Source organism: Archocentrus centrarchus, chromosome 21 (genome assembly GCF_007364275.1).
Source record: "Archocentrus centrarchus isolate MPI-CPG fArcCen1 chromosome 21, fArcCen1, whole genome shotgun sequence".
In the NCBI taxonomy this organism is placed as follows: Eukaryota; Metazoa; Chordata; class Actinopteri; order Cichliformes; family Cichlidae; genus Archocentrus; species Archocentrus centrarchus.
Window position 1 is genome coordinate 30406926 of NC_044366.1, and position 17307 is coordinate 30424232.

At 41.2% G+C, this 17307-nt stretch overlaps 1 protein-coding gene and 1 long non-coding RNA gene across 5 annotated transcripts in view; one reads left to right on the forward strand and one right to left on the reverse strand.

Moving 5' to 3' along the window:
• Positions 1–17307, reverse strand: part of LOC115800571 (hydrocephalus-inducing protein homolog) — a 62127-nt gene that overhangs the window by 23057 nt on the left and 21763 nt on the right. For all 4 annotated transcript variants that reach the window (XM_030758026.1, XM_030758024.1, XM_030758025.1 and 1 more), the window contains 18 exons: positions 17092–17219; positions 16051–16187; positions 9809–9936; positions 9580–9693; positions 7862–7942; positions 7592–7741; positions 7221–7460; positions 6910–7039; positions 6714–6818; positions 5481–5651; positions 5186–5356; positions 4375–4547; positions 4081–4155; positions 1963–2146; positions 1708–1849; positions 1457–1583; positions 1288–1381; positions 524–624 (listed from right to left, as the gene is read on the reverse strand). In XM_030758026.1, the coding sequence (XP_030613886.1) occupies positions 524–624; positions 1288–1381; positions 1457–1583; positions 1708–1849; positions 1963–2146; positions 4081–4155; positions 4375–4547; positions 5186–5356; positions 5481–5651; positions 6714–6818; positions 6910–7039; positions 7221–7460; positions 7592–7741; positions 7862–7942; positions 9580–9693; positions 9809–9936; positions 16051–16187; positions 17092–17219 (2451 nt within the window). The remainder of the gene's footprint in view (positions 1–523; positions 625–1287; positions 1382–1456; positions 1584–1707; positions 1850–1962; positions 2147–4080; positions 4156–4374; positions 4548–5185; positions 5357–5480; positions 5652–6713; positions 6819–6909; positions 7040–7220; positions 7461–7591; positions 7742–7861; positions 7943–9579; positions 9694–9808; positions 9937–16050; positions 16188–17091; positions 17220–17307) is intronic.
• Positions 16048–17254, forward strand: LOC115800573 (uncharacterized). The gene is made up of 3 exons (XR_004021688.1): positions 16048–16244; positions 16506–16648; positions 17138–17254. It is a non-coding gene; the product is annotated as an uncharacterized LOC115800573 (long non-coding RNA).

Sequence of the window (17307 nt, forward strand, 5' to 3'; positions counted from 1 at the left end):
TCCACTGTGAACCACCATCACTGAACAGAGGAGGTGGATCATCTCACCAACTTTCCCCCTCTACATTTCTGCCCTGTCTCGCTACATAGCACAATTTTTAAGATGTTTTCTTTTTTGTAAAAACTGTCACACACCACCTGCTACTGCAGCAACAATTGAGGCAACTCCTCCAAATATGAACCTGAAGAGGGCTCAAGCTGACATCATTGCTTTTTGTTCACTTGTGGCAAGAAGGCTCATCCTACATAAATAGAAGGACTCGTCACCTCCATCACATGGACAGTGGATTAAGGACATCATATACTTTTTACAACTGGAAAAAATGCGCTGCTTTACTAAAGGATTGACTAAACTGTGAAGCATGGTAGCCATTTCTTGTTTTTGTGTGTCAAATATAGAAGCCAAAGATCTGCGATGAACACGATGCTCGCCCCGTTGATTTCATCGTGTTTCTTTTTCTTTTGGGTGGAAATAATGTATTCAGGTTTAATGTGATGACGTTATTGCTAAGCTCTAAACCTACCTTCTCTTTCTCCAGTTTGTCTGTGGGTGGAGGAGAGTCCGCGGTTCCTTTGCTTCCTTCTGTCTGTTTCTGTGGCTCATCAGCCTCTTTGCTATGATGTCCTGTAGGAGCAAAGACGACCAAAAGTCACACAGTAACTCATTACATCAAAGTCTATAAACTATTGTATTTTTTACACTTTCCAGGATTTTACAAGTATAATGCAACTTTACTAGCACGGCGCCTACTTCTCTTTGAATGGAAGGATGCTGCCCCACCCACAGTATCGCAATGGATAAAAGATGTATTACTTAACTTAAGATTAGAAAAAATCAGATATGTGACGAGAGGCTCTGAAAACAGGTTTCACAAAGTGTGGAAATCTTTTATGACCTTTTTCAATCAGCCCTCAAAAAAGATCCAGGAAGAGTAGACCCTTGGACTTCTGGTTGAGCTGTGGATCTATAAACCTTGGTATTGGTGTTTGTATTTATCTTTTGTTATATACCTTGTAGGTGACAGTATTTTCTAGGATGTTGGTTATTTGCTGGGTGGGAGGGTATTGGGTTTTGTTTTTTTTTTTCCTTCTCTTCTCCCTTTGAAAAGTGTATGTATGTACATGTGTGTATGCATATATATGTACGCATGTGTATGGGCATATATGTAAGTATGTATGTATGTATATGTGTATTTTTTATATTTATATATAATATGAAAACCTTAATAAATATATTAAACATAAAAAAGTATAATGCAAAAGTGAGATTCTTCACAGTTGCCTGTACCTTCATTTAGATTATTTTGGTCTCTTGTGACCACTAGCAGCTCTTTAGAGTCGCGACCAGAAGATCTCCTCGGGTCATGCACTGCCCTTGTTGTCTACAGAAAGGGAACAAATGATCTCCATGCTCTCATGTACATTTGCTAGCATTGAGATTGGAAACAGATACAGACCTGCTTTACCACCAGCAAGCTCTTCTCCCTTGATGATTCTTTAATGTCCTTCTTTCCTCCCACATCTCTCAGCTTCTGATTTTCCTCCTGTAGCCTCTTTTCTTTTAGCTCCTTTGTTTTCTGCTCCCTTACACACAGGTGATTTTTTTGTTGTTGTTATTTTCATTGTAACTTAAATATATGTCTAGTATTTGAGGGAAACTATGCTTTCTCAGGACAGTTTAAAGGAGACTAAATGCAACTGTGAGTACCTGAATTTCTGCTGTTGGAATGCTTCTCTGTGTTTCTGGTTAATGCGCTCCTTCACCTCCTGTGGAAGAGCATTAAACTCCTCCTCATCCAGGTCCTGCAGCAATTCCTCCTCCTTGGCAGCTTCCTCCTTCTGCAGGGCCTCTGAAAGACACAGTTTCAGATAAAGTGTCATTTACCTAAAATAATGCTAACAATATGAAAGCTTTAAGTTCTGTTCACTTGGTATAAGAATCGTGTGCTGGTGAATATTTTACCTTCAGCTTCTTTACGTGCCCTTTCCCGTGCCTTTAAGGCCGTATAGGAGTCGGATAAATTGACCACATAGATGTGTTTGCGATTATTCAGAGCCTTGAGAACAATCTGCAGAGTGCTTGCCGGAAACTGAGTGTATGCTGACTCCAGGCCGTCAATCACTATTCCACGGTAACAATCGCTTAACTGTAATCACACAACAACACCAAAAATGGTAGCGACAATGACAAAATAAAGTCAGCAAACATAAGAAGGTACAACTAAAACGGCCTCGTCCAGTAGTTTTAGACAACAGAAAGGTGATCTCCACCAGAATTCAGTAACAGATTGCTGTAAGGCAGTAACTCGAAATCCTCATTGTGCCGGTTCAATGCACAGCATTAGCTAACAATTGCTCTGTTTGCATTATGCAAGGTCCTCATAAAGTTTATATATACACACGAACAAGCATAAAAGTATAACTGCTCTGTAAACACAGATTTTCATTCGACTTAATAATATTGAGTCCATATTACTTAAAATTGCCTAGTATGAGAATATTACTTGTTAATGCTGAGTAACATGAACTGTTTCATGTCCTTTTTTATTGTAATTGTGTTTTTAAGTCCAATCAACAGCTCCTACTGAAATAAGCTGAGTTTATATTACTTAAATATCTGTCATTTCACAACATTACTTATTAATACTGAGTAGACTGTACTTTTTGATGGTCTATCTTAGTGTAATTATGTGTTTGAATTCAAACAACTCAGTAGCATCAGGTTTTCTACTTGATACCAGTTTTATCAGACAGGACTAATGAGCAGCAGCACTGTGGCATGGTGCTTAGCAGTGTTGCCTCACAGCTAGAATGACACTTAAAAGGTCTGGGTTCGATTCCACCTTGGCCCCAGCCTCTTGCTGTGCAGAGTTTGCATGTTCTCTCTGTGTGGATCTCAAGACATGCAGTTACTGGGGTTAGGTTCATTGGTCACTCTAAATTGCCCACAGGTGTGAATGGTTGGCTCTCTCTCTTTGTAGTTAGCCCTGCAGCAGGCTAGCAACCTGTACAGGGTGTACCCTGCCTCTCGCCCTATGACAGCTGGGATGACATAAGCCCCCCCCATTGGTAATGGAGTAGTGCTTACTTAACAAGCTGAGTTAAATAAATGGGTGGTGAATGATTGCTTAAACTAAGTATCTTCAGTTACTGAAACTCTGACATTAGAACATTCAACTTAAATCTTTCATTCCTTTCCAAAAGGGCCTCAAGTACATTGAACATAGTCCACTGCACTTATTCAACTGATGCTCATTACTTGAAAAATTTAAGGCAACGCGTTACCTTGGTTTTTTTAAGTAGATTTAACTTATCCAGGTTTACAGTGTGCCTGCCTAATATTGTGTTGTCCCCATTCTGCTGCCAAATCAGTCCTAACCCATTGAGGCATGAACTCTACTAGACCCCTGGACCCCTGAAGGTGTGCTGTGGAAGCTGCACCAAGATGTTAGCAGCAGATCCTTGAAGTCCTGTAAGTTGCGAGGTGGGGCCTCCACAGATTGAACTTTGATTGGATTGAGATCTGGGAAATCGGAGACCAGGCCACCTTCTTCCATTTTTCTGTGGTTCTCAGGTGCCCATTGCTGGTGCTTTCAGCAGGTGACAGGGGTCAGCACGGGCACCCCGACTGGTCTGCGGCTATGCAGCCCCACATGCAACAAACTGACGCTCTGTGTATTCTGACACCTTTCTATCTTCGCCCCCCCACAGCTTTGGCTGCTCATGACTCTGTTGCTGGTTCATCACTGTTCTTTCCTTGGACCGCTTATGATAGATGCTGACCACTGCAGAGTGGAAACACCCCACAAGAGCTGCAGTATCGGAGATGCTCTGACCCACTCATGCAGCCATCACAATTTGGCGCATGTCTCAGATTGATTCTATATTTTCAAATCTTTACATTTGCCCATTTTTTCTGCTTTTAACACAAATTTGAGGAAAAAATGTTCACTTGCTCCCTGACATATCCCACCCACTGACAGGTGCTGTGATAAAAAGATAATCAGTGTTATTCACTTTACCAGTCAGGGGTCATTATGTTATACTTGATCGATGTACTGTGCAATATGTTTCACCTCACCTGAAATCTTTCTGCCAGGATATCAGCCAGCAAATGCTCAGGCAAGAGACTCCTCAGTGTGGTCACATCTCCTCCCTGAAGTAAAATCACTTTAAATAACTTGGTTTTAAGTGTGTAACAATTACTCTATACTCACAATTCATACAATATTTTTGTATGGAGATGTAAAAGAAAGATTTTACTTGCAAAGCAAACAATTTATCGAGAAACAAAACGTACAGAAACAGGACAAACAGGACAAGTCCTACGAAAGGCTACAGACAACAGATGAAGAGATACTTTGAGAAAATGTACCAGACATCGAGCAACACGTTGGTTTTCAGTGATCAGAGGAGTCACAGAGACATTTTCACTACTGCTGTCCTCGCACATGTTTGCTGTCTTTAGTGGAAAAGTAGATGAATCTGGATCTGAGGCTTCAAGAAGTGTTGTGGGTCCCAGTCCAGAGGTTTCTTCAAGGACTCGACCTGTCAGCAGATAATTTTTAATTAGTCCTTCTCTCTCAGTTTAACATTTAGTTTCCTCTTTTGTGGTTGCCTGGCTCCAGATGAGAGAGTCAGGGTACAACAAGTTGACATTTCTGCATATATTTGTGCCTTTTGTTTGGACCTGCTTACATCAAGGATACATTCATAAATGAATTTAACTGAAATTTAATTGTTTGATGTTTTTCAGTAAAATTTTTTACAATGTTCAAAACTTTTTGCTTTCAAAACATGTTGCACGTATCTGTCTTGGGACAGTTTTTAAATGTTTTTCTCAGCCATGCAACAGACGGGCAACCTGTCCAGGGTGTACCCCACCTCCAGCCTTATTACAGCTGGATCCGGCTGCAGCCCTTCTGCAACCATGAATTGGATAAGCAGTTAGAAAATGAATGAATAGATGGATGTTTTTCTCTACCATGTTATTCGGTCTAACTGAAAAGCAGGTGGTTAGGCAACATTATGTCCTGTTTTGGGGGACCTGTAAGCACACAGTCTTTTACTGTTAACTCCAGAGTTGTTCTAATGAGGCTCTTAACTGATTTCTTAAACTGGAAATCACCAGTTAAAAAAGATGTTACCCATTTATCCATCACACGCCACTCTAACTACCAGCTTACCAGCTTCCTCAGCATTCTTCTGAGCATGCTCTACAGCACAGTCAAAGAGATGTCTGGCTGTCAGGCTGACCGGTGAAGTGCCATGAAGAAGCACATCTGCAACCACAGCATCAACACAGAGGCACGCTGCTCCGTACTGACGTGCCAGAGCAGCTGCTGTGCTGCTCTTATCTGTAAAAAGTGAACCACACACACCTTTTACATCGAGCTAACTGACTATATGATGATTTTTTTATATATGCAATGTCTTCATGTAACTTTTCTGTCATTTCAGAATGTGCTTTTCTTTTTTTACCTGTCAGTGGGGCTCCATATACAATAACAGCGATGCCTCTGCAGTTGCGGGCAGCCAGAGCCTCTGGTGACAAGTCAACACCCATATGGCGAGCAATTGCTTTGGACACAGGAGTCATCTGTAACCGTCTTAGACTCTCGCTGTTTCCCTCTCTGGCCAGTTCTGAAAAAACTGATTTTACAAAGAAAATTACAAAATATCTGAAAAATAACTGCAAATTATTTAAAAATTGCTTCACCTCAGACTACTTTCATAACTGGGTAACTGGTCGTGTTCACAGCTTAAGCTTAAAGACCTTTATAAGTTTCTTGAAGATGTTTTAGCTCTCATTGGAAAGGCTTCTTCAGTTCTAAAAGCTGATGGGGAGACCCAGGTACTCTATAGAGAGAGAAGAACTGGGCCACCTACACATTACACCTACAGGAGCAGCTCAGCCATGGAAACCCATACCATGAAGTTTCTGACACTCAGCTTTTATTCTAATGTAATGGCAGACGAGGTCTGGAACTCTACAGTTACTGAGTCTGCAAAGGGCTGGCAACTTTTATATAGCATGCACCTCAGCACTTTGTAACTGTATGTAGTCTGCCACTTTGTGTGGTGCTGTGGTTCCTGAACACTTTCACTTTGCAATAATACCACTACAGTTGGTCATGGAACATCTAGGAAGAAATTTAGTAAACTGAGTTGTTGCAACAGTGGCATCCTATTATTCCCAAGCTCAAATTCAGCAAGATCTTTAGAACAACTCATTCTTTCACAAACGTTTGTAAAGGCAGACTGCATGGCTAGATGCTTGATTGTACGCACTTGTAGAAATGTGACTGTAAACACCTGAAATTATAAATTAAGAAGTGTGGCCTAATACTTTTGTTGACATGGCGTATTTAACTCTTAGTGGGGCTGTCGCCATGAAGGTGGCCCTGAGACTGGTCGACCCTGAGAGTCACAAGATGGGAATTCTTTGTGAGATGTAGCCCCACCCTGCAATCATGTGGGTCTTTAAGGATCATGGTGTGAGTGGGGGAAGGGATCTCAAGACTGCATTATAGGTGGCTGATGGTTGGTCTCAGACCACCACTGAGATGATTACCGAGGGATAAATACATGAGATTCCCAGCAGCTTTTAGAACGGGAGAAGCCTTTTGGATGAGAGGTCAAACATCTTCAGGAACCTTAAAAAGAAGTCCAGCTGCCTGTAAGTCAAAAACAGACGTAACTGGCTGTACTTACGCATTTCAGCTGGTTTCATACTTTTAGTGCTAATTTCTGGGTGGGCTTCCTTTAGTTCTTGCGTGTCTCGATTTTGAACATCAACATTGATGCCTGCCTTCAGCTCTGGTGCACATAATATAGATTAAAAGTGACATTAGGACAAGATAAATGTGCACTGAAAAAACTGTGTCTGTTTAGGTATACTTGATGCTACCATCATCTTTCATCTTGGAGCAGTACTCTTTGTAATAGTCGAGCAGTTCTGAGGGAAGCCCTTTGCCTGGAGCCCTGGGAGGAAGCAGTAACACGTTGCTGTCTTTATAATCCTCCATCAAGCGCAGGATCTGTGACAAAGTCATGAGAAGAAAGGAGAGTTGGTAACCTTTTTAATTATGCAGTATTTCATCAATGATCAATATCAACACATTACTGCACCACTTGTGGCCTTGCCTTTAAAAAAATATGCACTTCATTTTAAATTAATTTGCAACATTATTTCTGAAACTTCAGAAAACAAGGATCTACCTCTTCTTCTTGGAGATACTGTGTGTCAAACTCCAGGGAGTAAAACTCAATGGGGAAAGAACAAGGGTTTTTCACTGTAACCTCAACTGCAGCATCAGTGCTGGCAGGGAGACAAGGCCCCAGCTCGAGTACCGACGGCCAGAACTCCAGACGTGGATCCTCACCCTGACCCTGAGCTGTGATGAACACCTGCTGGGTGCTGTCAGCCACTCGCACCACTAGCCGTCTGTTGTAAGTGCACTGAAAGACACATACAGCAGGTCAGCATCCCTGTTTATGTTTTATGTTTCATGCCACTCTTCCATGCTACTTTTCTGTTATTAAGCAGTAACCCTTTTCCAATTATTGCTCTGATATCAAAACCAGTTTACCCCATCAGCAGGGCTGAACTTTATGTGGACATTGACCCGTTCACCAGGGGACAGCATGCCGGAGTGGGGAAACGTCTCAAACACCACAGGGGGTGGATGCTGCTCCTGCAAGGCTTTTCTACGCTTGTAGAGAGGCAGGAACTTATCGACCTGAGTGTGAACAAGAACCAATGCAGGTATCACAGCAATGCACTGTGTTTGTCTCTGATATTTTCTTATCACTATACAGATGTAGTTTTTGTTCTATCCATAAAATAATAGTAGTCACACCTTTTTCCAAGGCTTAACCTCCTCAGCTATGCTCCAGTGACACGGCACAGACTCCTGGTTCAGGAGCTGAATCATCTTCACCTGATGGGTTAGAAAAGAATTCTTACAGTTTGCACCATCATTCATGATAACTTATATCACATTACTGTAAGTCAAAAGCAGTGTCAGGTAAGGAGATTCACTCATGCCTTCAGACTACCAAAGGTTAAAATGTATAAATCTGACAAGAAGCACTTATTTCAATAATTTACTGATTCCTGTAGGAGGGCACTATAATGAAGCAGTATACCTCTCTCCTATTAGCACCAAGGCCATGTGTGCAACACAACAATTATTGTATTTATGCGATAACTTTGTTCTCTGTAAAATGTACAATCAATAATGTCAAAATTCTCATTATGAATGATATTTTTAATTATGTCTCCCTCCCCTCACCCTCACAGGGTCGTATGGCTGCCCCTCCCTGAGCCAGGTTCAGCTGGAGGTTTCTTCCTGTTAAAAAGGGAGTTTTTCCTTTAAACTGTCACCAAGTGCTTGCTCATAGGGGGTCACTTTGACTCTTGGGTTTTACCTGTAATTATTGTAGGGTCTTACAATCTAAAGCACCTTGAGGCGACTGTTGTGATTTGGCACTATATAAATCAAACTGTATTAAATTGAATTGAATTCTGTAATACTGTACACTTCAACAAATGTTTAGGCAAAAAAACACAGAGTGCTTCAGAGTGCTTTAAAACCTCCTCCATACAGTGAAATCTTCTGGTGCCATTGCAGCAAAAAGAGCTGTGTGCTTGAGACCGGTCCTGCTGTTCAAAGCTTTTGTTTGTGAGAAACAGCAGAAGAAACTTGGATTAAAAGGAGAACAGCTAAAACAGCTGGTTTCACACAACAGATGAAGTGAGGGGCTGCACCAATGCCCAGGAATTACATAAATAAGGATTATTTTGAACTGTGACTCATGCACAGCTACTCAAGTCAAAGAAAAAAAATATAGAGATAGAAATTAGCACACAATATCCCCCTTTTGAACAAAAGATTTTAATTGCTTATCATTTTTTCAATCTTAATGGAACAAAATGTAATTTTTTCAGTCAAACAATTGAAAAAAAGGAAATCCAGTTTGTTTTTTAAATACATAAAAGTAACCAGTTTTATTAACCCAAACAGTTTTACATACACAGCATCCACTTACTATATTTTAGTATTTCTGCTCTCAGTCAGTCAGGCTATTAGTCTAATATACCTGCCAATCTGGCTTGTTTGTAACAGTTTTCAGGTTTTCATGACAGTTCATCCTCCCTAAAGCTCACGACAAAAAAAAAAAAACTTTGTTGTAAGTTCTGAGTGAGTCTGAGGGTTAAGTGGCTTTACCTGCCTGCACCATTTCTGTCTCAGTAATGTGTGTTTTTAATTATACATCTGCACAGTTGAGCTTAAAAAATAAATAAAACACATAGTTAATGTAACTACAGGACTCTTTATTTTACACTTCGTTTGTGAAATCAATTGCTATAGTTATTGTTTCATTGATTTTTAGAATACATTTGTATTTACTACATAGGTGTACTCATATGAGTAGGGTCTTTTTGTATTGTTTTGTTTTGCCTTGAGAATATAGTGAATATCTGACTTTGTAAATATATGAAAGTACTGCAATAAAAGCATGAAAAAACTTTAACAGAGTCACATCACATGATTCACTTTTTGTCATACTGTACCTGACACATGCTGCACTGCAAAGTGTCAAACTGAACGGTATCGCTGGACACGGTGACAGCTGGCATGGTTACCACTGCACACAGTCGCACGTGCACCAGTGGACCATCTGTGACCTGTAAAAGCAAAGAAAATCCTCTCAGAGACAAAGAGCCAAAGTGGCTTACAGAGGGAAAATGAAAAGACACAAATTGTGTTTGTGGGTATAAACAGGTGTACGCCTGTGTGTACCTGGATTGGGAGGACAGCACTTTTATACCCCAAGTTCAGGTTGGCTCCTTTAGGGTCAAATTTAACTGTCAATGTCCGCGTCTTCTCTTGGGGCTGATTCTTCGGGCTCTCAGAGTCTACTGTGAAACCTGTGAAGAACCAACAAGAGTCATAAACCATTTTTAATTTTAAATGCAAATGCACCAAAGAGAAATGTGACAAAAGTGAAAAATAATTAAACTCCTCACACTGTAAAAGAGCTTTACACACGAAAATGGTTAAATAACGGCTACAAATTTATATTATCGTCATATAAAATAAATTAAACAAGACAGAAAAACAACTAAAGGTAATCAATACTTGGTGCTGCTTTAAAGCAGTGACAAGTCTCTCAGACACACGTCCAATTCAAGGATCTTGGGAAACATGGGCTGTCTCAAGTCAGTCCTCATACCTGTGAACACCTGCCTATGAAAATCTTTGTGGATGCAGGGTTGTAACCAGGGTTATTATAGTTAACGAAAACGAACGAAATAACGAAAACTGAAATTGAAAAAACATTGTCGTTAACTGAAATAAATAAAAACTATAATTAAAAGGAAAAAACGATAACTAATTAAAACTGAATTGTGAGTTTACAAAACTAACTAAAACTAACTGAAATAATCGATAAACTTACTTTCATTTACTTGTTTTTTGGGGGGTTTTTTTAAGCCTTGTGGATTGATATGAAATCATTGTTTCCGCTCTCCGAGTTTAAGCTGGGAGCGCCACAGGACAACTGTGTGAGTGCGCATGTGCGTGCGCTCACCGCGCTGGTCCGCAAAGTAATGGCTGCGGTCTGCCGAGAAAGCGGCAGAGTCCCGTATGGAGGTTCTTTGAGTACAAACACCTGCACACGACCACAAGGTAATTAACACACACAATCCAGCTACACAAGCATAAATGCGGACATGAGGTCGGCAACTTCTGTAGGTTGTGTACAGAGGCCGCAAAGACCCTGCAGGTTTAATTAGCGAGCATCTAACCAAGCTAGCTCCAAAACAGAAGCAGCTTCAGGTGGTGAGAACATCAGGATGCAGCTGGATTTGAGTTTTGACTCCTTCAAAGAGTTTGTTTTTGTTTAACACCACATGTAGGCGTTATTAATCTGCTGCACTGATGCTGAAGTTTATTGTGGAGTTTATTGTAGAATTTATTGAGTTTGGGAGTTCATGTTTTTCTTTGTTTCTCCCTGTTGATGTTCATGTGTGTCCTTAATATTACACAAATTTAGCATGTCTTGTGAACAGTTGGTTGTTGACTATATTTCTTTAAACTGTATCTTTTGTCAAGTTTTCATTACACAATAGTCACTTTTGCGCCTTGAATCTTGCACCTGATTAGGTATGAAAATACTAAAACTAATACTGAAACTAACTGAAACTAACTAAAACTAAGCATGAAACCAAAAATAAAAACTAATAAAAACGAGCAAAACCACTCTGAAAACTAATTAAAACTAACTGAATTAGAGAAAAAAAAGTAAAAACTAACTAAAACTAAACTATAATGTAAAATCCAAAACTATTATAACCCTGGTTGTAACCTTGTGTCCTGCTTTTGTGATCCCTCTTTAGATGCAACTGTCACTCAGGGTTATTATAGTTAATGAAAACGAATGAAATAAAAACTGAAATTGAAAAAACATGGTCATTAACTGAAATAAATAAAAACTACAATTAAAAGGAAAAAACAATAACTAAAACTGCATTGTGAGTTTAAAAAACTAACTAAAACTGGTCATGGTCCTGGGCCGGTGGTCCAGTGATTTTGTTCCATTTGTATGGTTCTGTTTTGTTGTGGGGTCTCTGTTTCTGTCTCCCTGTGTTATGTTCGTTATCCCGCTGTGTCAGTATCTCCGGGTGTCAAGCCAGTGTGTACCATGTTAGATTATTTCCTGTTTTATTTTGGTAGGTCTTTTGGTCGTTGTGCTTTGGGTTTAGTTTTGCTTCCTGTGTTTCCCTCCCAGCTGTTTCCCATTTGCCCATTACCTGCTGTGTATATATTGTCGGTGTTGTTACTTTGTCCTCGTAGCGTCATTGGTTGTTCCCCACAGTCGCTCTTGTATGTTCAATCGTGTTAAGTCAGCCTCAAGTCTCTTCCCCCGTCAGGTGTATTTCCGGGGAGAGTTCATGGTTATCTTTTGAGCGGTTTCCGTAGCTGTCTTGTGTGCGCTTCTCAGGTGGACTTTGATGTTGGTGTTTTTTCCTCACTGAGACGTGTTCCATAATTTGTCATCATTCACAACAAGACGTTCTTCTATCTGTATTATCGGACTCAAACTCCACATGGGACTCTTTCTCAGCACCGCTGCCATTACTTTGTGGACCAGCTCGTGAGCGCAGCACGCGCACACAGCTGCCCGACGGCGCTCCCAGCTTAAACTCGGAGAGCGGAAAATGATCCACAAGGTTTTTAAATAAAATGACAAACAAGAAAAGGAAGGTCATTTTATCTATAATGTTAGTTTTTAAACGCACATTTCAGTTTTAGTTAGTTATCGTTTTTTCCTTTTAATTTTAGTTTTTATTTATTTCAGTTAACGACAATGTTTTTTCAATTTCAGTTTTCGTTATTTCGTTCGTTTTCGTTAACTATAATAACCCTGGTTATTGGTTAGTTCTTCTTTGACAGAATGCAAATATCTCACTGTAATATTTAATCATTTGCAAAGTAACTATTTTATTTAAATACCTTATTTTTCCACACTAATGCAGAAGATAACATGTCTGTGTAGATTCTCAGTCATCCAGGTCATAGTAGTCTCTGGAGCTTGAAAAAGGCGACTGGACTTCTTTTTGTTTCTTGAAGACGTTTCACCTCTCATCCGAAAGGCTTCTTCAGTTCTCAACCAAATGGTGGAGAGACCCAGGTATTTAAACCCCTGGGGGCGTAGTCCCCTGGAGGTGGTTATGACCCTCTATTGATCATGTGCGTGAACACATGTGCCCAGGTGTGAAGGGGGCGTGGGTCATATTTAATCAGTGGTTTCAGTTGAAACCAATTTAGGACTCCGCTCCATTGTTTCCTGTGGCCTATTGAGGTCACTGGAACAAAGGTGTGAATGGGGGTTGAGTTCACGCACATGATCAATAGAGGGTCATAACCACCTCCAGGGGACTACGCCCCCAGGGGTTTAAATACCTGGGTCTCTCCACCATTTGGTTGAGAACTGAAGAAGCCTTTCGGATGAGAGGTGAAACGTCTTCAAGAAACAAAAAGAAGTCCAGTCGCCTTTTTTCAAGCTCCAGAGACTACTATGACCTGGATGACTGAGAATCTACACAGACATATTGCCTTGCACTTTGGGAGGAACACCCTTCGATTGGTGCGGGAGTATGAAAGGGACTCAAGAAAGCTAGCGGACTACAGGAACCACCTTCGTTTCAACTTGAGATGCAGACAGTCCAGACTGGTTCCCAAGAGTTTGCACCTTGGGTCCACAGTAAAAGGACATAGAGCTGACCAAATTCTATGGAGAGCACAGAACCACCTTTTAAGTGAAAGGATAAGACAGGTCCATTTCACCATAGATGCACTCCAGAACAAAATCCACCAGACTCAGCAGGAACTCTCATCACTCTTACCTCACACCATCGCAGAAGAAGTTTTTACATTTGTGGACAAAGCCCAGCTCGCACAACACATCAAAGGCAAGGAAAGACAACTACGTAAATTTCAAACTCTGCAAACCAAGGCATACCATTCATCTGTTAACAAACAGGACGACACGATAAGCAATGGAAACCAAGGAAAGTGGGTGAAGAACCTATCAGACAGGGTCCTCACCAAACCAGAAGAAAATGTGCTAGCCAAAGGACTCAACTTTGCCATAGCCCCACAACAGCTTCCTATAGTAGACCTCATCACAGCAACAGAAACCGCTATAAGAAATAACAAACTTTCTCATCCTGAAGCAGAACAGATCAGGATGAAAGTTTCAGCCACTCTCTCCAGTGCAAGACTTCCTCCATCCAACCTCACCATTCAGGAGAAGAAGGCCATCACAGCCCTAAGCAAGGATCAAAACATCACCATACTGCCAGCCGACAAGGGGAGGTGCACGGTTGTGCTGAATTCATCGGATTACCACAACAAAATTACTACACTCCTCAGTGACAACAACACTTATGAGGTCTTGAGACGTGATCCCACAAGCAACTACAAGAAAAAAGTTGTTTGCTGCCTGCAACAACTTGAAAAGGAAAAAAGCCATTGACCGCCCCACTTACTACCGCCTGTACCCTGGAGAAGCCACTCCATGCATTTATGGACTCCCAAAGATCCACAAAGAAGGAGTCCCACTTCGACCCATTATCAGCAGTATAAACTCGGTCACCTACAACATTTCCAAACACCTCGCCACCATCTTATCACCGCTTGTTGGCATCACACCCCACCACATTGAAAACTCTACAGATTTTACTAACAAGGTCCAGAATCTTGTACTGGATCCAGATTAAACCATGGTGTCCTTTGATGTGGTTTCACTTTTCACTTGCATACCCACAACTGAGGCAGTGGAGACCGTCAGAAGACGACTACAGGAAGACGATTCCTTACTGAACAGAACCAGCTTCACCCCAGATCAGATTTGTGCACTTTTAGATCTCTGCCTTACCACAACATATTTTAAATACAATGATGGATTCTACAGACAGAAGCATGGATGTGCCATGGGCTCCCCAGTGTCTCCCATTGTAGCCAACCTTTACATGGAGGAAGTGGAAAGTAAAGCTCTTGGTTCTTTCAAAGGGATGGCACCTAGCCACTGGTACAGATATGTAGATGACACCTGGGTCAAAATCAAAACCCAAGAAGTAGAAGCCTTCACTCGTCACATCAACTCAGTGGATAAATACATACGTTTTACCAGGGAGGACACCAGAGATAACAAGTTACCATTCCTGGACTGTGCGGTGCTTATCGAGGAAGATGGAAGCCTCAACACTGAAGTTTACCGGAAGCCCACACACACAGACCAGTATCTCCTCTTTGACTCCCACCACCCTCTGGAACACAAACTTGGGGTGATCAGGACCCTACAACACCGTGTGGAAAGTGTTCCCTCTAAGGCAGAAGGGAAGCATAAGGAACACACACACATTAAGAAAGCCCTCAAAACATGCGGTTACCCCAACTGGGCCTTCATCAAATCAGCTAAGATGCACAGGAATGAAGGCCAAACACAAACTACAGAGAATAGGAAGGACAAGAGGAACAACATTGTCATCCCATATGTGTCAGGCTTGTCAGAGAAACTCAGAAGAATTTTCTCCAAGCATGACATCTCAGTATACTTCAAACCAAGTCACACCCTAAGACAAAAACTGGTTCATCCCAAGGAGAAACCCGCCAAACACAAGATCAGCGATGTAGTGTATGCTGTTCAGTGCAGTGAAGAGTGCTCGGACCTCTACATTGGTGAAACCAAACAGCCTCTTCACAAACGAATGGCACAACATAGAAGAGCCACCGTGACAGGACAAGATTCAGCAGTACATCTGCATCTGAAGGAAAAAGGGCACTCTTTTGAGGATGCCAATGTTCACATTTTGGACAGGGAAAACAGATGGTTTGAAAGAGGAGTGAAAGAAGCCATCTATGTCCACTGTGAACAACCATCATTGAACAGAGGAGGTGGATTACGTCACCAACTTTCCCCCGCTTACAGTGCTGTCCTGAGCTCCCTTCCCAGACGTCTCAACCCCCATTCACACCTTTGTTCCAGTGACCTCAATAGGCCACAGGAAACAATGGAGCGGAGTCCTAAATTGGTTTCAACTGAAACCACTGATTAAATATGACCCACGCCCCCTTCACACCTGGGCACGTGTTCACGCATATGATCAATAGAGGGTCATAACCACCTCCAGGGGACTACGCCCCCAGGGGTTTAAATACCTGGGTCTCTCCACCATTTGGTTGAGAACTGAAGAAGCCTTTCGGATGAGAGGTGAAACGTCTTCAAGAAACAAAAAGAAGTCCAGTCGCCTTTTTCAAGCTCCAGAGACCGCAGAAGATAACACTTTGACAGGGCTGCCCACCTTCTGTTTTTCAGTATTGTCCCATAAAAACAATCACTTCTGATTTATAAATCAATCCATGTGGAAAATATATTGTATATTGTAAAAAAGACAGCTGGAGAGAGAGAGAGAGAGAGAGAGAGAGAGAGATGAGGAACTGAAAATGTCACAGGACAAGAGCAGGTATTACATTACCTGTGCTCCCAAGATGTTTGCTAATGGCGTGGAAAGACACGGGTATTGATCCAATATTGGTGACTCTGACAGCGTGACTGACGACTCTGCCAGGAATGACAAACCCAAAATCTAGAAGATACTCTGGGAGCTGGAACCTGAGGACAGATTGAAACAGAACCAGAAGAATAAAACACTGAACACAAGCAAGCAAGGTCTGACAATTTAGTAATATTATTGTAATACATTAAATTATTTAAAAAATAAAAAACTGATTAGACTGTATGTATTATAACTTTGCTAAATTTAATATTTATTTATAATAAATTTAGAATATTTTGTTTTGAGTTTTTAGGTTTGATTTCAGTAGGAGACAGGAGGGGTCTGGTTTGAACAGTATGTATGTCTGGGGTGGATTTGAACATCCTAGTGTAACCTTCTTCTTTCTCTCTCTGTGTTGTGTTGAATTAAAACAGGCTGGACCACCGACGTATTTTGGAGGGAGGCTCCACTTATTTGCGCTCCCACCAAATGCAGCAGGAAAACGGGGCGGTTAGAGGCAAAACTGCTCCTAATAAAGGAGCGTTGTTCCAGAAAAATAAACGTAGGGGGACAAAAGGTAACAACAAAAGAGGTTCTGCACACCAAACACGTCAGATAAACTAAATGGACAAATGAATTTTGTGGAATTCTACATAAATAAACATGAAAATAACAGACAGACAGGAGATAATTGTAAACAATATTAACAAAGAATTGTATGGTTACACTAGGTCACATCGTTCTGGGTTATGGCCAACATTCAAGTTTTTTGGAACAGAGCCCAACGCCGCTGACGTCGTAGCTACAACAATAGCTCGACTTTTTCTTCAAACAGCCGAGCTAAAGAATTCAGTGAAAATAACCAGACTGCCACAACTTTGCACAAATACCATTCAATAAAGAATACCACGCATTGAAATATGAGTCAGTAATGAATTACACAGTTTTGAGACAGATCTCTCTTCAGTCCAGTGAATCTCTTCCACCAAAGTGTGGGTGTGTGTGGTTGTGTTTATGTACTTTATAAGCTTGTTCCACTTTCTGAAGGATTCTTTTGGTTCTTCAGACTCCAGCAAGCTATCGGCCACAGCAAGAGCATTTTCTCTGACCAGCAATCTATCAACTTCCATCTGAAGCAGCTCTTCATACTAGAAACAAAAGAGGGAAAAGAAGAGGGCAGAGGGAGACAGAAGGCGGCATAAAAACACTCCAAAGTTATCCAAAAGTATTTGAATG